The following is a 25,716-nucleotide window of genomic DNA, read 5'->3' as shown; positions in this document are numbered from 1 at the left end:
GCTTTGATGTCACTTCCTCTGAAAGACCAAGCTTGTCACTAACATCTTTTTCTTCATTGTTTACTTAAGGAGGGAGCTAAGGCCCCTGAATTTATACCACAGCTTCAGGGTAGAAACAAAGAGACTTTAGAATAAGAACAGTCACCTCAGTCTTCGCTTCGCAAGACTTTTGGAGCATATTTTTTCCATGCCACTTTGGACATTAAGCAGAGCTGTTATTGCTTGTTTCACACATTCCTTGTCTTCTTGATCTTCGCTCTTTTCTTCTAACTGCTGTTTAGTCAAAAGGGCAAAACAATAACCTCACTTTATTTAAGGATAAAATTAACATTCACTCAACCTTTTCAACTTCAGTAATTTTAAGGACTCTATAAATGCAACTTTTTTGATTTTGTGTGTATGAGTGTTTTGCCTGCATATATTAACATGTGCTATATGCATGCTTCATGCCCACAAAGGTCAGAAGAAAATGTCAGATCTTCTAATACTGGAGTTGCAGGTGGTAGTAACCCAACATGTGGGTGCTGGGAATTGAATTTGTGTCCTCTGCAAGAGCAACAAGTGTTCCCAACAATTGAGCCATCTCCCCAGCCTCTAGCTTTATTTTTGAAGTGTTTTTCTAGCTGGTATTATGTTTACCTAGCACACATAAAGCACCGAGTTCTAGTCTCTGACACTGTGCTATCAGGACTCAGCAGGCAGAGGCAGCCTCAGATACCTGAGAAGCTGTCCCTGAAGAAAAAAGCAGTTCTTATTGTTGTTTTTGCAAGGTTTGGCAGCACTCGCATGTAATTCTAGCTCTTGGAGTCTGAGGTCGGCCTGAGCTCAGAATATGTCTCGTTACTATCTGTTACCAGGTTCTCTCTGTGAAAGAAATGTATGCATTCATCATTCAAGGTCCTGAAAACAAACAGCACAGACTGCTTCTAAACCCAGAGGACTTAGCATGACAACAGGCACAGAGCTATCCCCCAACACACCCTAAGACAGAGTTTCTCTGTGTAGCCCTGGCTGTTCTACAAGTCACTCTACACCAGGCTGGCCTAGAACCCAGAGATCCACCTGCCTCTGCCTCCCCGGTACTGGGATTAAAGGTGTGCGCCACTACCGCCTGGCACACAGAGATAATTTAAGTGAAGAATAAAAAAATAAAGTTCAGGGCCAGCCAGATCATTCAGCAAGTCAAGCTGCTGCCAAACCTGATGACCTCCATTCAATCCCAAGGACCCACAAGGTAGGAGGAGAAAACCTTAGGTTGTTCTCTGGCCTCCAAAAAATGCTCCCAATTTCCTTCTGTTCACCCCCCGACACACACACACACACAAATAATTGAATAAATGGAAAAAAAGGTCTTTAAAAATGTAAAGTCCAGAGACAGTCAAGTCAGTAGCACACAGAACAAGATTTGACCATTAGGCAGAATATTGTCCCCTCTGTATTTTGTCCTGATTATAGATATATTTTTAATTGTGTGCCTGGGGGAGGGGAGTGGGACGGGTAGAGACTTATACACGTGAGTGCAGTGCCCTCAGAGGTCAGATGAAGGTGCTGGAGGTACAGGCGTTTCTGAACCACCCTACATGGATGTTGGGATCCAAACTCTTGTCCTCTGGAAGAGCAGCAAGTGCTCTAATCTACTGAGCCATCTTTCCAGGTCCTGGACTTGGTATTTTTTATTACCAATTCAGCAAATATATTCATTTGTACAAAATTCTAATATAAAGCTATATACAAGAAATACCTATTTAGAGATCATTTGATTTTCTATTCAAAAAATGTTTCATGTTTCAGAATCTTTTATGAACCATTTGACTTGCACTTTGCATATGGAATATATTGGCATATGAAAAATACTGGCTTGTGTTATTATTTTATGTGTATGGGTGTTTGCCTGCATGTACGTGTACCATGTCCCTTGGAGACCAGAAAAGGATGTTATACCCCCTGGAACTGGAGTTACAGACAGTTAAGCACCTGGCATGTGGGCACTGGGAACTGGAACCACATCCTCTGGAAGAACAAAGGCTCTTAACCATTGAGTCATCTCGCTGTACTATTAGCATTTTTAAAAACCAAAAACCTAACAATTTTCCCCCTTTTTCTTCCTTTCCTTTTTTTCTGAGAGATGGTCTTTTGTGTGCCTTCAGCTGGCCTTGAACTCTCAATCCTCCTGCCTCCGCTTTCCAAGTGCTGGGATTACAGGTTTGTGACACTATGTCTGGTTTATACAGTGCTGGGGATGGAACCCAGTGCTAGAAAAGCACTATACCAACGCAGCTACATCCCCAGCCACAAAGCGTTTTTGAACCATAAAGTTTTCTGAGGAAATACTTTTAAATGATATTTTTGCCTTCAGAGTTAACAGGCAAGCACCCAACATTTCAGTATAATAAAGACTGGGTTTTGTTGTTGTTGTTGTTGTTGTTTGTTTTGTCTTGTTTTTTTGAGAAATCTCACTATGTTGATTAGGGTAGTCTCAAACTCACAGAGAATTTATATGCCTGCCTCCCAAATGCTGGGATTAAAAGTGTATGGTAACCACACCCAACTAATAAAGACCTTTCTGTATGTGTATTATTTTCTTTTTATTTAAGTTGATTTAAGCTGGGAAATGATGCAAAAGAATTGAAGCTAATTATCCTCAAAGAGGTAGCTTACTGTTGCCATAGAAACAAAGCAGTAACAATTCATACATAAATGACAACAAAGAAGCATTTTCTTTTTTATTGTCCATGGATGGCTGTTATTAACACTGCAAACTTACCTATTAAGTGCACCCTCTCTAGGATTATATCACACATACACTGAATGTCATCTAAGGAATCATATTCTAAAGTATAATGAAAATGTGTACTGTATGTCCTACACAGATAATAAGCTTTATCCTTTCACAGGAAAGGAGCCGCTTATACCCTAGCTTACTTTCTGGTTCCTCAGAAAGAAGCAGTGAGGAAGCCAGGAGTAGTGGCAGAAGGATCCCCACAACTTTAAGGCTAGCTGGAAGAGTGAGCGTTATGCCAGCCTGGGCTACAGAGTAAGGCTTGTTTAACAGAAAGAAGCAAAGGCAAAGTGGTTATCGTGGTATACTGCATGTACAATGGAGCTCCCAGGAAATTCTAAGAAACAGATGGTATAAAAGAGCTGTCAAAGGAAAGTGATAAGCCTGGTAATAGTGGTGCATGTCTTTAATCCCAGCACTCAGAAGGCAGAGGCAGGCAGATCTCTGTGAGTTCCAGACTGCCTGGTCTACAGAGTGAGTTCCAGGACAGCCAGGGCCACACTGAGAAACCCTGTCTCAAAAAACAAAAATGATATTTACAGAAATATTCTGAAGAATAAAATTTGATTATTTTAACACAAAATAGATTGTAAATGGTACTTGAGGCTCTTGGTTTTGTGGTAAGGGGGCCTGAACCCAGGACCTCATGCATAGTAGGCAAGCAGTCTACTACTGAACTACACCCCTTTCCCCACCTCCATCCAGTTCAGTTTATCAGTAAACAGAATAGCTAGAATGGCTTCCCTTTTAAAAAGGAGCAAATGAATTAATGATTTTATTTCTAGAAACTATTTTTCATCAACATAATATAAAATGAATACCATCTACTCAAACAAATAGGCAGGCTCATGACTGTTCATGACTGTCAGTCCAAAGCCCTCTTCACTAATGTACCCACTTAACTGAAATGCCATGAAAAACCTATTTAGAACTAAGGTTTAATCAAATGAGGTCATGCTAGATTATGACTGAACCCTTATTCACTAGCCTGGAGACTTTGTATTAATGAAAGGGAGGCCTGGATGCTGACACACCAGCATCAGGAAGTGATGAACCTGAGGCAGATGGAGGCAAAGCCTAGAGTGAGGCTACCTGTGAGGTCAGGGGAACCCTAGATGGCTGCCTCCTCAGAGCCAAGAGAGGACTCTTCCCTAGACCCTTCCAAGATACAGCCTTGACAACCCCAGATTTCTGCCTCCAGAGTAAAAAGAATAAGCTACTATTGTTTTCAGCCACCAAGTTTATATTCTGCTATGGCAGCTTTAGAAGATATTAATATATACATACTACATATACATGCATACATTCATATATACATACACAGATACACACATCTATATATCTATATCAGACTTTAACTTGATTCAAAACTGAAAGAAACTTACTTTCCCTTAAATTACATGGATATTGCAAAGAGAACAGGGGAATTGCCAGGATATTGTTTAATTATTTTGTTGAACAAATCTGTTAATATTCAGAATCTTGGTTATTATATTTAGTCCTAACAATCTAGTCTAACTTTGTTTAATAAAGCAAACATAACTTCATATACAAGAATCATGTTATGGGAGCAGATGGTTTCACAAGTGCAGAAGGAAGTCTTTACTTTGTAAAATGTCAACTTTAATGCCTCTAACTCATCAACAGGTCTAAGGACTGTCCAATTTGGTGGAAATAATGTTTTGATTTTGAGTAGTATTAAAATTAGTAAAAATTTAGGCCACAAAGATGGCTCAGTGATTAAGAGGACATTCTTCAAGACAACCAAAGTTTAATTTCTAGCACCCACTCCAGGTTTACAATTGCCTGTGATTGAAGGTCCAGGGGGTTTAAAACTCTAGTGTGAGGGCATCTGCACTCACAGCACATACAGAGACATACACACAAACACAGTCACACATGCACTCACAGACACTTACATACACATGATCAAAAATAAAAGCTTAATTTTTAATTGAAAAAAATTTACTTTTTAATTGGCAAGTAAAAATTTACTTTTTAATTGGCAAGTAAAAATTGTATATATTTATAGTATACAACATGGTGCTTGATAAAATGTTTAACAATATGTACTGCCAAATATCACTTTTCTCCACTATAAATTCTTAAAATCTATTCTCAGCAATTTTCAAAACTATACAATATTATTATTTGCTGTAATTACCACAATGTACACAACTCTCTCATTTATGTACTTTTCATTTTGAAGTAAGATCTTACTTTGTAGCCAAGGCTAGCCTCACATCCTTGTTTTAGGCCCTGGATGCTGGAAGCATGTGCTACACTAGGCTAAAATAGATTTCTTGAATTTATTCCTCCTGTCATGAGAAAAAGACTCAATCCAGTGAGGAATTCACCCTAGCACTCAGAGAGACAGGAGGTCTCTGTTAGTGTGGACTGGTCCTAGCTAATACTTAAGGGGGTCCTGTCCCAATTACAATTTCCCTCAGCTTTTAGAGTGGGCTAAGTATAATGTTGTAATCTTATTATGCATCCATCTAGAGGTAATCTGTAGGTTCCCACCCCAAGCCATACTTTCTGAGTTCACAGAGGAATTGTAGTCTCGTCATCACAAGCAAATAGGACCTGAGCTGGTAACCATGGTCATTTTATTCAAGGAATGTGACAAAATTTTTCTGATTGAGAAGGGCTTTAAAGAGCAGGTTTACACAAATGCAAACTCTAATGAGGTCAGAGGTCTATTTCCTTCGTCTCCCTCCATTATCGAGGCAACATGTGTTAGTATGCTAATAGAAATTAGGCAGAGCCCCTTAGCTTAACCTGAAAGCAGTTCTATGTGATTCAATACTTCCTGAATAAGCTTATTAAATTCATTTTAATCATATTCCAATTAACCCTAATTCTTTCTTTCTTCACTCCTAATTGAAATTTTATATCCATTGACAAACAGCTTCCTAATACCCCCCCCCAACCTCTAGGAACTACCATATTACTCTATTTCTGAGTCTGACAGTATTATACTTATAGCAGCAAAATTTTACCCTATGAATTTATAAAGTTTAAGGCATTCTAAGTTCCCCAAATAAACATGTATACATAAAATTTACAATTAAACTTCTCTTAAAATACAACACAACACATTGATAGGAAATCTGAGATTTAAATGTCAGGTACTATATATGCTAGGCATGAGAACTCAAAGGCATATAGGCTTTGTTCCATTTCCTCAGGGGTCATACTGTGTGAAGATGTGGCAGGCAATAAAACCATGACAAGTTCTATAAAGAAGCTTAGTGGAAAGAGAAGCCCAGGAACAAGGGATGTTCTGTAGGGAGCCGATTAAAACAGGGAAGTTAGAGAAAAAGGAATGCCTCCAGGCCAGTGGGGAGCCACGGGAAAACCAGTGCTGCCCTGCACTGAACTGGAATGTCCTGGGCAGCTGAAGCTCATGGGCAGCACTAACCCTGAGACGAATTTAAGAGCTAGCAAGCAGTGAAGCTCAAGAATTCAGACTTCCTGTTGCAGGTGCCAGGGAACCAACTGTACCTTTCCATCTGAGAGTTCAAAGAAGCACAAAGACCATATAAGGATGGTGTTATTGTGTCTATTCAAGGGATATGAAGATGATGTCACTATAAATGGACACGCTGCCGAAGAAAGATTCAATTCTGATTTTAAATCATGAGGCACCACTAGTAAGGAAGAGAAAAGAATCAAAAGTTGGTGTGATGGACAGAACCCAAGCTAGCCAATAAAGACTGCGAATACAGAAGAAAAAAAAAAGATCTGGACTGGCAGCAGAGTGGGAGATGTGGTGAGGGAAAGGTGTTAAGGACAATAAGAAATATCTATAGTGATGAAAACATGCAAGTGTTTCATGAAGCAACCTTTTAAAATACAGGGTTTTAAGTCGTAGTACTACCCAGTGAAATAAGCATTCTATAAAAAGGAAACCAGGGCTGGGCGTTGGTGGTGCACACCTTTAATCCCAGCACTCAGGAGGCAGAGGCAGGCAGATCTCTGTGAGTTCGAGACCAGCCTGGTCTACAAGAGCTAGTTCCAGGACAGCCTCCAAAGCCACAGAGAAACCCTGTCTCGAAAAACAAAACAAAAAAACAACAAACAAAAAACAAAACAAGACAAAAAAAAAAAAAAAAGGAACCCAGGACTTAAAAAAGTAAGGTGGCCTTTCTCTAGCCACCCAGTTTGTAGGCAGAAAGACTCCAATGTCTACAAAATCCCCAAACCCACCCAACATCCAGATAAGTTATGGTTAGGTTCCAACTGCCCCTCAAATCTTAGCATTTGGTGCCTCCATCTGCCCTGATCTCATGTAGTCAGTTCTGCCTCCAGAATTACCAAGTATAAATAGACATTTAGGAGTAACAACAATTCCCCCAAAGAGAAAAAATTAGAATACCAAAATTTGTGGTGTGTGTGTGTGTGTAGGGGGGGAGGGTGTCATTGATAGTTGACTGAACATTAGAACCTCTTTAGTAGTTTCCCTAAGTAAGTTACAAATATATTACTGTATTGTACTGATCATTTCTCCATTTATTTAGATTACTTCATGATACCAGCATCTCAAAAAAAATAATAATCTGAGGGAGCTGGGAAGACAGCTGAGTTGCTAAAGTGCTTGCCATGCAAGTATGAGGACCTGAGTTCAGATCTCTAGTACCCACTTAGAAAGTCAAACACTACACACCTGCCTTGAATCCCAGAATTCGGGAGGCAGAGGCAGACGGATTTCTGTTGTGGCCAGCCTGGTGTATGTATTGAGTGCCTGGACAGTCAGAACTACAAAGAGAATCTGCCTCAGAAAAAGAAAAGAAAAGAAAACCAAATTGGTATGATGGTGACAGGCAGACCTCTAAAAATGGCTGGTCGAAATTCTAGCTGAATTGGCAAGTTCTAGGTTCAATAATAGACACTGTCAGATACCCAGAACAAGGTGGGAACTGGAGAAGACATCCAATGTTCACTTCTGTCACAGATACATATATGTAAAATAATACACCTTGGGAATTCTGCTCAATGAAAATAAGTTGAACAGCATACTAGCAAATACAAACTGAAGTACAGGTAAGACTGGTGCAGCGGCTTGGCGGGAGACGTGTTTAACTTTGATTCCTGGGAGCCACAATGTGGAAGGAGGGAACCAATTCTGTAAGTTGTCCTCTGGCCTCATGTAAACTGTGAGCACTGTATGTGCATTTACTTATGTACACACATGCAAAATAAGTAAGAATACAAGCAGTGTAATTTAAATAAAAAATTGCATAAAAAAAGAATACAAACAGTGCATTAATGCTGAAAGAATCCAGAATGTAACAAAAGACCTGTGGTTCAATTAGTTTCCTTTCCCTGTACTCCTTATATACTGTTTACCTTGCAATGTAATTTTTAAGTCATAATATGATTCAGTGATGTCCTGAGGGATGTTCTTAAAATTTGATTACCACAGCTATAATTTTTGGAAATTTTAATTATCTGTGTAATGAAAATCATCCCTCCCCACCCCAAGATAGGGTCTCAGACTATAGCCCAGATTGGCCTAGAATTCTCTACATAGCCTTGCCTGGCCTTGAATTCATAGTAATCCATTTGTCTCAGTCTCTCAAATGCTGGCACTGTAGGTTTGATACACTATACCCAGATTGTTTTAAATAGTGCTCTTTTCTTTAAAAAAAAATTATTTCTTTAATGCTCGAGTGTGTGTGTATGTATGGAGGTAGCTGAGAGGGCAACTTGATTAAGACAGTTCTCTCTTTCTACCATGTGGGTCCCAGGAGTCAAACTCAAGTAATCAGGCTTGCTGGCAAGCACAATCTCATTGGCCTTTTTGATTTTTTTGAGATAAAGTTGAACTTTGTTGCCCACAGTGGCCTTGAACTCACAACAGCTTCAAGCTGCAACTACACCCCACTCTTTACTTTAAAAAGCTATTTTGAACTAAGTGTATGTTTGTGTGCCCGTGAGTATATGCTGTGTGTGCACGTGTACCCACAGAGGGCAGACAGCAGCACTGATCTCCCTGAAGCTGTAGTTACAGGTGGTTTGTCAGCTGTCCAGTGTGAGTGCTACAAACTAAATGCAGGGCCTCTAGAGAAGAGTGGCAAGTGCTGAGCCACCTCTCAATGCCTTAAGTTTCCATGTGCGTGCATGCGCATGTATGTGTGTACATGCATGGCGTTCACATACATGGAGGTCAGGGACAGCCTCCTAACACTGGTTCTCTCTTTCCACCTTTGTGTGAGCTCCCAACTTGCCAGGCTGAGTGACAAGTGTCAGCCACAGTTCCATCTTGCCAGCCCTTAATTTTTCTTATTAAGATGCTCAGATTTTATACTTTTCAAAATCCTCAAAGCTTCTTGCTTTTATTTATAAATTAATTAACTTTAAAGTTTTATGTGGCTACTCAATCCTTTAGAATTTCATTACTCCTTAATATTTTAACTATGAGTAATTGGAGAAGTTTTACTCGTATACAAATTCACTGTTTCTAAAATAATAACAATAGTGAGTTTAACAGATATAATTACAAAGGTGAACTATGGAAACCTGTTGAATTAAGTCTTTATTATTTTAGGTTTATTTTCATATTGGGTCCCTGATGGGAGTCCCTGCAACTACTGAGGTCCTTAAACGGAGTCTTGGATGCATACATACACGGTTGTTTTCAAAGAATCACTCATCTAAGCAAAAAGGCCACATGATTAAAAATAAAATTTTTACCGCTTTACAGTTCAGTAGTAAAGTCAGAAAAAACATGCTATTCTTCTACAGATTTACTTAAAATTGCTTCTCAGCTGGACAAAGAAAACAGATATACACTAATGTATGTGGATGCTCAGGTGATAATTGACACCAGAATGCTTTACAAATGCCTGTGAGAGTTTTCTTACCTTTAGAAGCTCAAAGTAGTGCAGACAGTGGTACACGGGGGCCAGCAGCAGCCGAGGCAGCACATACTGCACAGCTTCTTTGAAGCCTTCGCCTATCGACTAAAAAAGGAATTGAGTTAATTTTTTTTTTTTTTTTTTTTTTTTTTCGAGACAGGGTTTCTCTGTGTAGCTTTGGAGCCTATCCTGGCACTCGCTCTGGAGACCAGGCTGGCCTCGAACTCACAGAGATCCGCCTGCCTCTGCCTCCCGAGTGCTGGGATTAAAGGCATGCGCCACCAACGCCCAGCGGAAGTGAGTTTTTTTAAGAGTTTATTTTTCTGACATTGTGAAATTTGATTTAATAGTCACTATACCTGCAAATAAAGTGCTGCCCCAGGCTTTAATATCTGACTAAGGAAACGATCATGGAATCCTGGCCGTAAAATATCCCGAGCATATGATTCATATGGGTCAAATGCTAGTTCCTTAAAAGATAAAAGAGAGTAAAATAAGAATAATTGTAAATAATCTTTCTCCAAGGTAAAATATAAATGACCCACCACCCAAAATACAAAAGATTAAATTATGACCATATCTACATAAACATATTTCTTTTAAAGACTCCAAATGAAAATTGAGTGGTTATTTTAATTTTAACAGAATAAATGTAATATTCTCAAGTAAAAGAATACATTAGTTCTTTCTTCTAAGTGACAGGATCAATGTGCACTAACAAACTTCTCTGTCAAGCATTTTAGGACAACTTAGAGTTGTCCTAAGAGTGGGAAGACTTGGTTTTAGAAAACAGCATAGCTTAACTTGAACAACAAATGATAGTGTATGACTAAGTAAGACATAAGCATTTAGAATATTGTTGTTAGATATTAATTCATTCATATTTAAAGGTGGGGACTGGAGAAATGGATCAGCAGTTAAGAACACTTGTTGCTCTTGTAGAGAACCCAGGTACCCTCACAGTGGCTTACAACCACCCATAACTCCAGTTACAAGATATCTGATGACGCCTTCTGGCTTCTGGGGGCACCAAGAACATAATGTGGCACACATACAGGCAAAATACATAAAATAAATAAATCTAAAAAGATTTCTTTTGTGTTGATATTTATTTTCCTATTTTGTATCATCTAAAATTCTGTTGCAGTTTTCATAAAACTAACAATCTAAACTGCAAATGAAAAACCCCATCATTTAATAATTTAATATATTACCAATCATCAATAAGTTAAAGTCTCCTAGCTATGTCTAAAAGACTACTGATGATTCCTGAGGAAATAAAGAGTAGGTATGTTGATTTTAGCAAGAGGAATATATTCCAGTTATAAAACAGGAGGGACAGCTCAGTGAGTAAACCCTCCTATTGACAGTCCTGATGACCTTAGTTCACTGTCTGGGACCACAGAATGGAAGGATATGACTCATTTATACAAACTGTCCTCTGACCTCCACTATATATGAAACACACAGAGAGCTTCAGACTCTTAACAAGTGTTCATTTCTATAAAAGCCAATTCTAGAAGAGACAAATGGAAGGATGTAGTAGGCAAGAAAGAATAAGACAAATGATTTTTATATGTTAATTACCTTCAGTGTTGTTTTTAAACTACTTCTTAAGATTAATAGAACACAGGTCTGACCATGTTCCAGACTGGAGCTCTGGTCACCATGAGGTGCAATGTTACAGGGAATGCTCCAAGTCATCCTTCCTCCTTACACCCTCATTCAACTCCTAAGTTTTAATTATTGATTTGCTGTCTTTACTGATGAATGCTATCTGTGACATGTGCCAACACTCTGTAATCTCATTCTGTTTCCACTATCTCTCTATATTGGTAGCGACACTCTACCCTGATGTTACTAGTTAATAAATTTAAATACGTGATAGAGTTAGCTTCCTCAGGCTGCTGCTCCTTTAAGTTTATTTTGTCTTTTTTTCTGGCCTGGGGGTGGGTTGGGAGGTGGTAGATTAGAGAGTCAAGACAGGATCTCATTGGGTAGCTAGCACAGACTACCCTAGGACTAACAACAGGCTTCACACGCATTCTTAGGCATTAAAGATCAGCATGCTGTGCACTGGCTACTAACACTAATGCGATACTGAGTTTTTCCATCCATAGCACAGCGTAGCGTAGTATGTATTCCCGTTTACTCATACATCCTGTATGAACCTAAATATGTTAATTTTTTCTTAAAGAAGGTCTTACATACTTTAGTTAGGTTTTTTATCACCATCATCATCATGTATATGTATGTTTTACAGGTGTGTACACGTCAGAGGACTTTTGGGAGTCAGTTTTCTTTCTACCATAATTCTAGGGATGAACTCTAGAGCTGGACTTCACCCAGGGACCAAGCTCAGCTGTCAAGCCTGCATAGCATTTTATGGCTGAAACCATCTCGAAGCCCTTCTTTCTTACTATCTTCTAACACATGGCAGCTTTTGCCTTTAAAGCTCTATATTCTGACGGGTGTAACAGCACAGAAATGCTGATCCATCCTCTAGGCCACTATACCCAACTTAACTCATTTTTTTTTAAAGTATAGTTTTCTTGTATTTGTTAAGTACTGACTACAAATAAGGACAACTCTTTTTGTTGTTTTTCGAGACAGGGTTTCTCTGTGTGTAGCTCTGGCTGTCCTGGAACCCACTCTGTAGAACAGGCTGGCCTTGAACTCACAGAGATCCACCTGCCTCTGCCTCCCAGGCTCCCACCACCACCACTACCACCACCACCACCCAGTGGGCAACTCTATTTTATTCTGTTCCTTTTCTGTCATTTTGTACTAGGCAGTACCTGTTGTATTTTTTCCAATTTCTGAATTCTCCTGGAGGTTCCTACCCACCTCATTGTTTTTTTCTTCCTGTTTTCTGAAACAGAATATCTGTGCTGGTTAGTATTAGTCAAATTATGTTTTTGGTTGTGAGCCTAGCCTTTAATGGCTGAGCTATCCCTCCAGCTCAGTATTAGTCAACTTAACACAAGATTGAGTCATATAAGAAGAAGGACCCTCAATTGAGAAAAAATACTCCCAAATGATTGGCTTGGATTGATGACTGCTGTGGGTAGTGCCATCCCTGATCATGTGGTCCTGGGTTATATAACAAAGTAAGTTTCTCTTGGTTTCTGCCTCCAGATTCTTCCAGCTTCCCTTGATGGTAGGTTGTAACCTGTACGCCAAACAAAGCCTTTTCTCCTCAAGTAGGTTTTTTTGGTCATGGTGTTTTATCACAGCAACAGAGAACAAATCTGAGAAGTCTCATACTGCTTTAGCCTGGTACCCAACTTGCTCCATGGCTGAGAATGACATGGACCATCCTATACCCCTGCATACACCTGCCATTGCTGAGATTAAAGAGTTACAAGGGGTGTACCACCATACCCAGTTTACACAGCCCTGAGGACTGAACGAAGGTCTTCACCTGTGCTAGGGAGACTTTACCAACAGGGTACATCCCCAGCTCCTCTTCTCTCCCTCTCTCCCTCTCTCCCCTACAAGCTCAGCATTGTTACAAAAGATGGAATGGGTTTTAGAATGCTTCAAAATGACTACCAGTGATGACTTATTAAAACTACCCCACATTTAGCATGTGAAATACTCAAGATTACCAGACTTCCTGTGGTATTTCATCTATCTGGGCCTTGGACCTGAGTTTCCTAGTCACTTCACTGCTCCAATTCTAAATATAATACAGCTATCACATACATTTACTATGTAAATTAGTCAAATATTTAAGGGAGGTTATCTTAATTTTCACAAAAAACCTTGAGTCCTGTTATTGTTATTATCCTTTACAAATGTATAGAGAGAAGTAAATATTAGTAACTTGCTTGGAGCCACATAAGTAATAAATAGCAGTAAATGATGAGTAGTGAGACCCTAGAGCCAAGCTTTGACTCACTAGCTTCCCTTTATCTTTCCCTGAAAGAGACACAGTGTGACACTGGGATTGGCTATAGTGTCACTCTATGAATCTGGGAATGACAACTTTTTCTGTGCTTGATAACAATAAATGTTGACAATGACTATGAGAAAGGAGCAATAATGCATTTATAAGTTAATTACCTGTGACTTGCCCAGGAAGTAGGAATTATGGACCTATTTTAAATGTAAATGTGGACTTATAAACAGACTTCTTTTGCTATAATAATGACATACTTACCTCTGCTAAGTCTTCAAAACAGCTTCCTACTAATGGGTGGGGACTGCTTTCATCTGTCATCTCTACAGTGTCTTCTATATGGCCCAGTAACTTTACACTAAGTTCATGTATATCTACTATACGACTAAATATGTTTTCTACATCCTATGAAGAAAAGGGAAAGAAATATTAATTCAGTCATGTTGTATAATAAGGTATCTTTTTTAGCAAATTAAGTCATTTTATGTCCAAGTTCAATATATTGAGTAATTTTAATGACTTATAATAAAAAACACTTCAAAATTCCTTTTTTTCATGATATACAATTAAGAAATACATATCTCTGTCAATCACCTTGTTATAAAACATCTTCATACTCTACAAATCCTCCACACAGTTTACCAGAGAACAACAAGATCTTATTGTCTGTCTCTGCATTAAATATGTTGTGATACAATATTTTGGTTGAAGTACATTAAGAAAACTACAGCTTTATCAGATATATAATTTCACCCAAACATGTAATGGGAAAATGAAGGACTTCTTTAATAGTCTACTCAACAAACTGATAATCTTTTGTACTCTGTATAATTTTTCTATTGAAATTTAATGAACATAATATAAAATAACTGGTTTTCTGGGAGTGAGGATACTGAGGGTAACGTGGATGGGACTTAAGATTGTTTATAAGGCAAGAAAGTATCTTATACCTTTGTAGGGGGAAATACTGACCACGCCCACCTGGTCGTAGCAAGGCTTTAAATATCAGGGACCCACACAGGTGGCTCTCTTTTCCCTCTCCCACTTGGCTGAACAGGACTGGCTCCGTAGCATGAGTACTTTCTTAATAAACTATCTGTGATCAATCTAGTTCTGACTCTATTGCAATCCAGTTTATATCTTGACGACAACAGGGTTAAATATGGAGAAATAAATGCATAAGATCTCACAGTATATTTTAAGTAAGTGTAATCTTCCTTTGTGTGGACCATTTAAGTACACTATAAAATGTACTTACAGAATATATACTCAATGGCTTCAGTATACTCAGACTGAAGCTGTCACCACAAAAGACAAACTCAGTACAAGAGTAACTCTCCACTGTTATTTACAGTCCCTGCAGCCACAGCTGTCCTTTCTGTATCTGTGCAGCTGTCTTTTCTAAACACCCATGCAAACAAATGACATGGCATTACACTAGTATTAATAAACTGGTCATTTCATACAGGTTAGTTGTAATATGGTCTCTGAGACCACATAATTTTATGCTGTTCTGTTAAAATCTATTCATTACTATTTTATCAGTGATTTCCATTTCTGTCTAGTTAATTTTGAGAAGTGGTTTGGATACAGTAAGATATCCCTACTTTAAATGTGTTTATTGGTGAGATTATATGTAATTAGTCCTCTTTGTAACCTCATTATAGTTACTATCCATATTTTCTCATCTTAAAATTTTTTCCTTATGGGGCTGGAGAGATGGCTCAGCAGTTAAAGCACTGGCTGCTCTTTTGGAGAACCAGGATTTGATTTCTAGAACCCACAGGGCAGCTTATAATCATCTGTAACTCTAGTACCAGGAGATCCAATGCCCTCTTCTGGCCATCACAGGAAAACAATCACATATAAAATAAAAGCAAACCATAGTTTTAAAAAGTTCTCTTATGTCTTATCTGCATCAACTCCCACCATCCTTACAGGAGGAGTGTTCTCCTTCCTGTTACTAGACAATTATCTTTTCCAGAACATTATGTCTGTGTGTCCAGCCTCTCTGCTCATGTTCTTGAGCATTCAGCTATTTGGGTGTATGCATAAGTATATCATTCTTTATTTCTGGTGAATAGCTGTTCACTCTAGGGGTAAACCACAGTCTCCCTATGTTCACCTTTGACAGACATTGAGTTATTTCCAGTTTTGAGCTACTGTAAATAAAGTTGCTATTTTGTATGGACTTATTTTTCTTTTAAGCAAAAAAACTAATAGAATTGTCAGAAAATGTAGCAGTGTTACAAAAAAAGCCTATTTTAAAACATTGCTAATTTATATCTCACAAGTAACGTGGAAATTTTACAAAACCATAAGAGGTCACTCCACATTCTTCTCAGTAAAAAGTCTTTCTAATAAGTGTGTGGAAAATCTCACTATGCTTGGATTTGTACTTCTTTGATAATTAATGATACTGAACACCATTCAGCAAGTTTTGGTTGTTGATTTTTGTTTTGTCTCTCCTTTACTCTTTTTTAAAAAGTAAATTTAATGAAACAATTTAAAAGCCATGCATTTCATACATATGCTTAGCATATTTATAAATCTTTAGACTCTTAATTCTTTATTTAATTTTTGTAGTGGTGGGAACTGAACCCAGAGTCTCACATTCGTATTAGACAAGTGTTCAGCCCCTGGGCTGCAACCTCAGACCCTGCTCCTTTATTGTTTAACAGTTACTCACTGTTGCAACTTGAACTCCAGAGCCCGCTCCTGTGGAGCAGTGTTACCCATCAGTCACCAGGCTCTGTGGCCATCGTTTAGGAGTCACTGAGCATTCTCTTGGTTAGTGAGATTAGTATGGCCTCTCATGAAACTAGGCTCTTGTCCAAATTCCAGTTCCTTCATGATCCTAATTATGACGCTCATCATACTTGAGTACACTTTCCATTTACAGCTTTGCCCTGACTAATTAGAGAGAAGGATTGTTTCTCACTCATTTAAATATGGTGTCCAACAATACAACTGCTGCTAATGAGTATCAGTTAAATGACTCAAATGAGTCAATTGAATAAAAAATATCCTCCACCTAAACAAGAGGCTTTATTCCTTGAAATAAATGGATTATTATGTGAATTCATTTTCACTTACATAATTAGTCTATTTTAGATTTCGTCTTTTGATTTCTGATGTTTAATCTCTTGAAACTGCTTTAGCACTTTATTTGTGATCATGAATTTAAGTCCCACAACTTAAAAAAAAATGGTCAAATTAGAAGTTGTGAATTATGTAAGTTCAATTTTGAAGTGAAATTTAACAGCATATGCAAAAATAGCATAAAATATACTTACATAAGATGAAAACAATTTGGAATTGGAGACAAAGGGTTCTCGAAAAACTTTTATAATTAGATTTAATTCTCTTATATATTGTCGAATTTCTGCCATGAATGCTTTTACCAAATCATAATAAGTTTGTTCTCCTGAGGTGGAAGGCTCTTCATCAGTTAAAGATAAGATATTTATGTCTTCTACATCTTGATGAAACATATCCATCAATACCTATGCAGTCAGAGACATAAAACCAAGTATAAAACACATGCTATAATGTGTGTGTAGAAATCAGAGGACAAACTGTTCCTAAGAATTCTTTGAATTGGTCTGGAGAGAAGAGCTGGCTCAGTGGTTAAGAGCAACTGATGCTTTTCTAAAGGACCTGGGCTCCACCCTCAGCTCCCACATGGTGGTTCACAGTCTTCTTTACCTGCAGTTCCAGGGGATCTCATGCCCTCTTTTGGCCTCCATGGAGACCAGGCATGAGCATGATGACAAACATACACTCAGGTAAAAGAGCCATATACATTAAAAAACAAATTCATTCAAAAAGTTTACAATTAATACTCATGCTGAAACTCATCCCTCCTACTGTTGTGGGCTTCTGAAGTGTCACTACAATGCATTTTACCTTAGGCTACAATAAAAGTCACCTTTCAACAATTTGAGCCGTGTTGAAATTTTTTAATATTTTTAAACTTTAAAGGCATAGTCTCATATAACTGAAGCTAGCCACAAGCTCACTATGTAGCAAGGTTAGCATCAATTTCTGATCCTTCTGCCTCCACAGTCGAGTGCTGAGATGGCAAGCTTACAGAGCATGTGCAGTTTATACAGTACTGGAAATTCTACATTCTAGGCAAGCACTCTGTCGATTAAACTGCATCCCAGCCCCCTTTTAACATGTTTTTCTGTGTGTTTACAAAAAAAATTGTAAACATAAAACCAAGTACTTATCCATTTAAAAATATGAAAGCACATGTCATTCTTCAGAGCAGGACCTTTATTTCCCTCTAGATTATTCTGTAAGAACAAGCACTAACCCTGAGTAGATTTGTTAAGAATGGCGACAGGGTGACGGAAGTGCAATGGTGTCACCCTGTGAGGGCACTTAAGTGTCATAGACCTTTACCTGATCCTCCCCATACAGTACATACAACCTGGAGACATGCCATTAGATTACTAGAAACCCTCCCTCAACACATTTCTGTTCTTCCTGAATTATATTATTCCTGAATAATATAATTATTATATTAGCACCTAATAAACAATAAGTAAAATTTATGGATAAGACACACAAAAGTTCTTACCTTATCAGCACACATTGCCACTTTAATGTCTTGTTTTGTAATTTCATAATGCCGTATATTTCTTACATAATTCCCCACCAGCTTTAAAATATCTGCAGAAATATATTCTAATACTGCTACTATGTAAACAGAAACCTGGTGGTCAATTTTATAACCTAGAACCTCCTGAAAAATTAAAATGAAAACATGTTCAAACATTGTATACAGTAAATCTACTGATTAAAAAATAAAATCATTCAACTTGGCTTAACTATTACTGAAGCTTGTCATTACCAACATTAAATAATTTAAGTTTTTATAGCTTAATCATGCCTATATATGTAGAATACACACACACACACACACACACACACACACACACACACACACACACACACCTGAAAAAAAAACCAAGCTATGATGCTGGAGAGATGGCTCAGAGGTTAAGAGGACAGACTGCTCTTCCAGAGGTCCTGAGTTCAATTCCCAACACCCACATGGTGACTCACAACCATCTACAGTGGGGACTGGTGTCCTCTTCTGGCATAAAGGTGGACACGCAGACATAATATAAATAAATCTTAGGAAGGAAGGAAGGAAGGAAGGAAGGAAGGAAGGAAGGAAGGAAGGAAGGAAAAAAAGAGAAAAAAAGCAAGCTAAGAAAAGGAAGCAGAATTGTCCCTGGTCATGTACACTACTTGAGCAGAACACATTACTAAGTAGGTGATGCTAACCTAAGCAAGAAAGTCTAAGTTTGGAGTCAGGAGCAAATGGTCTATTACCAAGTAGGAATGCAAGAAAGAAACTACACAAAATCTTTTTCTTACCAAACAATAGTGTCTATAATACTAGCATTCAGGAATAGCTATTAGTCTTATACCTCAATACTTTCCCAAGAAACCTAGGCTCCCCAAGCAGCCTTATGGCACATTCTTGGCTTTGCTACTGAGCATATTAAATAGTTCTATTATTAGACTTAATAGAGAATATGTTCTTTTGTGGGACTAAAAGTTCCTAAAGGAAGATGAATTCTAAAAGAGAGGAAAAAATAATGCATGTCTTTAATCCCAGCACTTGGGAGGCAGAGGCAAGAAGATCATAAATCTCAGGCCAAGGCCAACCTGGGCAATAAAGTAAGACCCTGTCTCAAAGGGGGATAGAAAGAAAAAGGAAGGAAGGAAGGAAGGCAGGAAGGTAGGAAGGAAGGAAGGAAGGGAAACAAAACACACAATACACACCAGAGAAACTTTTTCCTTAGGTTTTAAATATTGTAATAAGGTATTTGTGTATGTGTATGTGTTAATGTGTCACAGTAAGAAACAAAACTAGCATTATTAGGATTCTTTGTAATTTTCTACTAGTTCTGGAAAGATTAAAGTGGCTAACTTAAATTTAAGTAGGACCAGCTCATGTAAGTAATCTTCAGGGAAGTTTTTGTCCCACAACAACACAGATACCTACTGCAGTTCCTGCACAAAATGCTAACAGATTTTAAAGGCCTTATGGGACACTTCGGTCTGACCAGCTAGACAGAAATGTTACAAATTCTATTTTCTAGCAACCCCTGGGGTAAATAAAATCTACAATATAACTTTTCCAAATCTGTTCAATTTTATTTCTATTGGTGTGAAATTACATTAAACCATATTGCCCAATCTATATTCATTATCATAGTACCCATTCCCACAACATGAATTCCTGGAAAACTTAAAAGGATTTTACTGTCAGTTATTTTGCCTTTCAAAGGCAAGATGGCAGGGGTTCAACTTACCCTTAATAAATGATGAATTCTTTCTGCTGGCAGAGATAAAGGATTTCTTCTCTTCCTCTTTTCAATAGCTGATTGGGCATCAGCTATTGCCCACTTATCAATTGGATGAGGGAAACTTTTTTGAACACGTTCCTTAGAAAATAGGAAAATAACACCAAATAAATGAAACAGAGTTCATCACTTAAAAATTTATTTTAAATAAAAATATACAAAGTTGAGCTTTTCACATAATTTACACTGTAAATATAATTTTAAAAATCCTGCAGTTGTATTAGTTTCTTAATTAGGCAACTAAGGGACTGGACATACTTTAATTGCCTGGGAAATCACTCCCTGAACTCTACCATCAATAACACTGAAGGCAATACTGGTAAGTCACTTTAAACATCACTGTCAGTTTCAAGGAAGGAGACCCACACTTACTTAGCAAATACAACTCCAATAATTATTTTGGGGAGAGGGGTGTGAGATAAGGTTTCTCTGTGTATCTCAGGCTGTCCTGGAACTCGCTCTGTAGACCAGGCTAGTTTCAACTCTCAGAAAACACCTGCCTCTGCCTCCAAGTGCTGGGATTAAAGGCATGCACCATCACAGTCAGCTAAATAAATACTTATTTACTTTCATCCTTACTTTAATCCCAATTATAAACTCCAGAAGCATTTTCAGTTAAAACCTCAGATTTTTTTTAAACCACCACGTGAGAATATTTACTTCCAAGACTGTCTACAAGTCATGATATTCAGTGGTCTGTAATGGTAACAGCAGAGCTCAGATCCATTTTTAGGAAACTATTTCAAATCTAACATCTAGAAGCTATATGGTTAAAATATGATTGAAAGTTAAAGAATGACCTGTTATAATAGCTAAATCCCCTTCTTTAATTAGCAAAAAGTGCTCCCTTCCAGTGTTTAAAACCCACTTGCAGTATACCCCAATCAGAGCCAGTAGAGGTCAGTATTACAAAACCTTTAACAAATTTCTCAGTATTCAACTAGTAGTATGTAAAACTACATGAAATTCAACATTGCCCCTGAATACAAACCTGAATGAAAATTTTACCAGTAAGTACATTGGCAGGGATGCTCTAGAGCTAGCTGTGAGGAAGGTATAGATCTAATGCATTTAAGACATCCTAGCAGCAGATCTACCACAGTTATTCTAACCTTCTCTTCATTCTATGATCAAGGCTGCTCAGGTGCCAGTCTCTAAAACTGCATGTTTTAATTACATTAGAAGTATAGTTTAATTAGAAGTGAAAGAATTCTTATAGTTAAAAAATAAAAGTAGAAAATCTCTTCAATGCCTAGTTGGAACCCTTTCTGCCAGGACGCTGCTATCCATGTGATGAAGGGGATAGGAATGCTGGGAGGGGGCTGGGAGGGGGAAAGGATAACAAAGGGACACCTGAAACACAAAGCACCCCTTCCTCCCTCTAGCTCTCTCCTCATCACCTCTCTAGTCACTCAGCACTGTGCTTTGGACTATACCAGGGCCTTCCACCTCCTAGGTTAATGGTTCTTCTCCAGCCACGGGATTCCTAACACTTTAAAACCTCAATTCAGAATGACAACATCAAACATAAGCCATGAAAGTTGAAGGAAGGATTATTGGGGGAGGGGGTCAGCAAAAAGGGGATAGAAGGGAGGGGGAGAGGATGAGTAACAGCAAATTACAAATGACACATGCATGAAAACGCCGTAGAAAACCTTACATCCTGGCAAAAACACACTTGCTGCACAAGCCGGATGGCATGAGGTCAGTCCCCTGAGCTCAGAAACCCACAGTGGAAGAATAGACTCCAGAAGCAGCCCTCCAGCTTCCACACATACTACATGCATGTCCTCTCCCCTCCCCTCCCCACCCCCCACATGCCCCGATGAATTTTTTAAAAAGGTTTACCCAGTACTTTGTATGTAAACTTAAAAAAAAATGCAATAAAAAATAATCCATCTCCATTCTGATGAGACAGCTCAACAGGTAAGTGCACTTGCAGCCTGATGTCCTGAGCTTGATCCCCAGAACCCACATGGTAGGAGAGAAAGTCCTGAAAGCTGTTCCCTTCATGCAAATGTGGCAGTCTACACACACACACAAACACACAAATAAATAAATAAATAACACATTTTCAATAGTTTATATTATAACCTTACGCAGGAACTTATGAAACAGGGTTTCCCAAATAAACCTTGCCCTTGTTTTATGAAGCATACTACTCTTTTCTACTTCTTTTTGGATGATCAATGCACTAAGTGATCTTACAGCCCAGAGAGCATTCTCTCCAGTTCAGAAAACTGATTTTTTTTTTGCCTTAAATCTTCATTATGTTTATTACCTTCTGAGAATCAATTTTCAAATACATAAGCAAAGAAAAAATACCCCATAGGATTAATGTAAGGATATAGAAATTTACAAACTAGCACTTTGAAATTATAAAATTTCAGTGGTTATGAACAAGTAATTCTCTTCCAGGAGACCTGAGTCTGCCAACACATAGCTCACAACTGCCTGTAATCCCAGACCCAGGGGGATTGTCCTGGATAGTTTTATGTCAACTGGACATAAACTGAGTCAGAAAGGAGGGAACCTCAAGTGAAAAAATGTCTCCATAAGATTGGGCTGTAGGCAAGCCTGTAGGGCATTTTCTTAATTAGTGATTGATGGGGGAAGGCCCAGCTCATTATGGGTGGGTGGTGCCATCCCTGTGCTGGTGTTCCTAGGTGCTATAAGAAAGCAGGTTGACCAAGTCAGTAAGCAGCACTCTTCCATGGCCTCTGCATCAGCTCCTGCCTCCAGCTTTCTGTTATGTTTGTGTTCCTGTCTGGCTTCCTTCCATGATGGACTACAGTGCAGAAATGAAAGTCAAATAAACCCTTTCCTCCCCAACTTGCACCCTAACTAAGACAGGGATCCAACTCCTTTGGCCTCTGTAGGTACCTGCACTTTATACATGTCTACACACAGATGTGTACACATACATATAATTAAATATAATAAAAATAAATGTTTGAAAAAGAAATGATAAAGCTTATTACATAAGTTACTGGCATTCTTGTTACTGTCATATTCTTACATATTCTTACAAAAAACTATCTTCAGCCCCAAAGCCTACGCATTAGAATTTCATATGGCTTTTTGTTCCTAGTTTATATATTAAAGATGAAATGAGACAAGTATAGTTCTGTAAACATAAATGGAAAGATCCGATTTGTATTTGCAATGTCAGCAGATTAGCAAATTCCTAGAATGTACCAACATCAGAATGATAAGCAAGGTGAGATTTGTGAGCCCTTTCTAATATACTAGACATAAGTCTGGATTCTGCCAAACCCCAGAAAAACATAGCAAGGATCAAAAAGAAAGTCCAACTGAAATTGTTGATGTGATAAAAGTCAGGCAAGCAGCGCTACTCAAGATCCCTGTGAAACAACATAAATAGGTACTTAAGAGAAGTTGTGAATAAAAAAATCTGACTTTACAATTAAACGGAAATGGGAAGAAACCAGCCAAGCCTGGTGGGGGACTCCTGAAATCCCAGTAAATGGGAGGTGGAAGCAGAAAGATTAAGAGTCATTCTTGATTATACAACAAGTTGAGTTCAAGGTCAAAAGGGACTACATGTGATCCTGTCTCAACAACAACAACAAAACCAAACCACCACAAATAACCTACTGTAAATGAGTTAAGAAATGAGAGTCACCCTGTACATAATCTTTTCTACATTTCAAACATGCTGTATGATGTTCTCTGTTTTATTCCCTTTCTTTTTTTTTTTTTTTTTTTTTTTTTGGGTGGTGGTGGTGGTGGTGGTGGGAATGGGGCTCTGGCTGACCCTGGAGATGGAACCTGAGGCTTCATGTATCCTACCTATCAATGAGCTACACCCCTGACCCTCAATGTTCCTAGATGCTTAACTGCCTCAACTGATATCCAGACCTCCCTCATGACTTACCCCATAACTCACAGGCCAGGTTCCATTAGCTGCTTCTTTGAAACAGCAATCTTCCACACCTATCTAAAGTCCTAGGACTTTAGAAGTTAAGGGTAAGAATAAATAGAACCCTCTCCTGGACTCTCTTGTTTTGCTTTTTCAGAGAGGGTCTCACATAGCTCAGACTGGCCTTGAACTTCCTATATAGTCAAAGTTGATCTGGAAACCCCATCTTCTTGCCTTTAACTCCCAAGTGCTGGTTTTAAAGGTCTGCATAATACCAGTGCTTGGCATCTTAATTCTTTAAGTGCCATATTTTGGGAACTTTTAGCTTTAGTCTGTCACTGTCACATGTCCACATCTGCTCTGTAACTGTTACCAGTGAAGCTGTTAGGCTCATCTTTCTTTGATCCAATCTTGTCTACTGTTCTCCCTCAGATATTTTCAGTATTTCATTGTCAATCCTTTAACTTTCTGAAGGGAAGTTTTTGGAATGAAACTTTTGTACATGTTCCACTCTTAAAAGTATGAACAGAGATCTCTGTGAATTCAAGACCATTCTGGTTTTACATAGTGAGTTCCTCGACAGTCAGGACTATGCAGAGAGGCATTGTCTCAAAAAAAGAAAGAAAAGATCATCCTAGTAGTAACATGAAGTTGTTGGTTTAAATGAAAGGTCAAATCTGAAAGTTATACAGCTAAAACACATATAAGCTATCACATCAAACACTTTTCTCCTTTACTGCCATTACAACAAACATACAGCTAGAAATACATACTGTCAATACAGAACAAAAGTTGTCATTTGTCATACCTCCACATCTGAAGCACTCCGGGGCTGAGCTTGGCATAGCATATTTAATAATTGCAAAATTAATTCTTCAACATACTGAAGAGCATCATCATTGGACTCAAGAGTAGGATGAACTTGCCCCTGAACCTATAAAGAAAGTGAAGTAATTAAAATGGTTTGTTCTAAAGAATGTGAACTAGCCTACAAATAGATTGAATATTGTCCAAAAAATCAGGGCTTCTCATCCTCTGTTCCCAGCCTCATGCACCATGCATGCTATTAATAGCTTTTGGAGATCCAGTTACCTAACTGTAACTTCACTATTTTTTGCATATACTATGGTTTGCAATGAGATGCAGAAATGGGAGTAGGAGGGAGAGGCTAAGGTGGTAATAAAACATTCAGTTTATGTGGGATGTCTGCCCAGAATCAGTTACAACTTTCTTTCAACATTCTACTTGGGTAGAATTGATCTCTGATGGGTTTCTGCCTCTTGTTTAAGTCTACCTTCTTTACCCAATGATAAGACCCAAGAGGACATCTCATCAGGTTCACTAGAGAATATCCAGCATCTAGTACTCTATAGAGCATACACAGCACACATTTAATAGATATTTGTGAAGACAAAGTCATCTGACATCAAAATGCAGCCAAGGAGATGGCTCAGAGGATAAAAGCACAAGTCTGGTGACCAGAGTTGATCCACATACAAATTACGCATTTGTAATCACAACACTTCTATAGCCAGATGGAGTCTGAGACAGTGAAATTGCCAAGAAACTGGTAGGCCAGCTAGCCTGGATTCCTCCTTGCAGCAGGAGAAACAGAGACCCTGTGTGAAAAGTAAGAATTTACTCCCCCGTGCATTCTCTCTCTCTCTCTCTCTCTCTCTCTCTCTCTCTCTCTCTCTCTCTCTCTCTCTCTCACACACACACACACACACTCACACACACACACACACACACACACACACACACACAGACCCAAATGAGCACTTTGACACTTGTGATTTAGTCTACTATACTATGAGAAGATGGATGATCACTCTGGGGGTGAGAGAGGTCTCCTATGCTCAAGCTATGCCCAGTAACACAGTTCACTTTCTGTTGCC

At 38.5% G+C, this 25,716-nt stretch overlaps 1 protein-coding gene across 1 annotated transcript in view; it reads right to left on the bottom strand.

Moving 5' to 3' along the window:
* Positions 1 to 25,716, bottom strand: part of Sos1 (SOS Ras/Rac guanine nucleotide exchange factor 1) — an 83,842-nt gene that overhangs the window by 38,422 nt on the left and 19,704 nt on the right. Inside the window, exons 2-9 of the mRNA XM_027425997.2 lie at positions 24,627 to 24,752; positions 19,885 to 20,016; positions 18,135 to 18,299; positions 16,843 to 17,052; positions 13,808 to 13,951; positions 10,002 to 10,112; positions 9,649 to 9,747; positions 146 to 273 (exon numbers count right to left, since the gene is read on the bottom strand). Of these exons, the coding sequence (XP_027281798.1) occupies positions 146 to 273; positions 9,649 to 9,747; positions 10,002 to 10,112; positions 13,808 to 13,951; positions 16,843 to 17,052; positions 18,135 to 18,299; positions 19,885 to 20,016; positions 24,627 to 24,752 (1,115 nt within the window). The remainder of the gene's footprint in view (positions 1 to 145; positions 274 to 9,648; positions 9,748 to 10,001; positions 10,113 to 13,807; positions 13,952 to 16,842; positions 17,053 to 18,134; positions 18,300 to 19,884; positions 20,017 to 24,626; positions 24,753 to 25,716) is intronic.

Source organism: Cricetulus griseus, chromosome 7, assembly GCF_003668045.3.
Source record: "Cricetulus griseus strain 17A/GY chromosome 7, alternate assembly CriGri-PICRH-1.0, whole genome shotgun sequence".
In the NCBI taxonomy this organism is placed as follows: Eukaryota; Metazoa; Chordata; class Mammalia; order Rodentia; family Cricetidae; genus Cricetulus; species Cricetulus griseus.
Note: the sequence above shows the minus strand (reverse complement) of the source record. Positions and strands in the feature narration are given on the sequence as shown.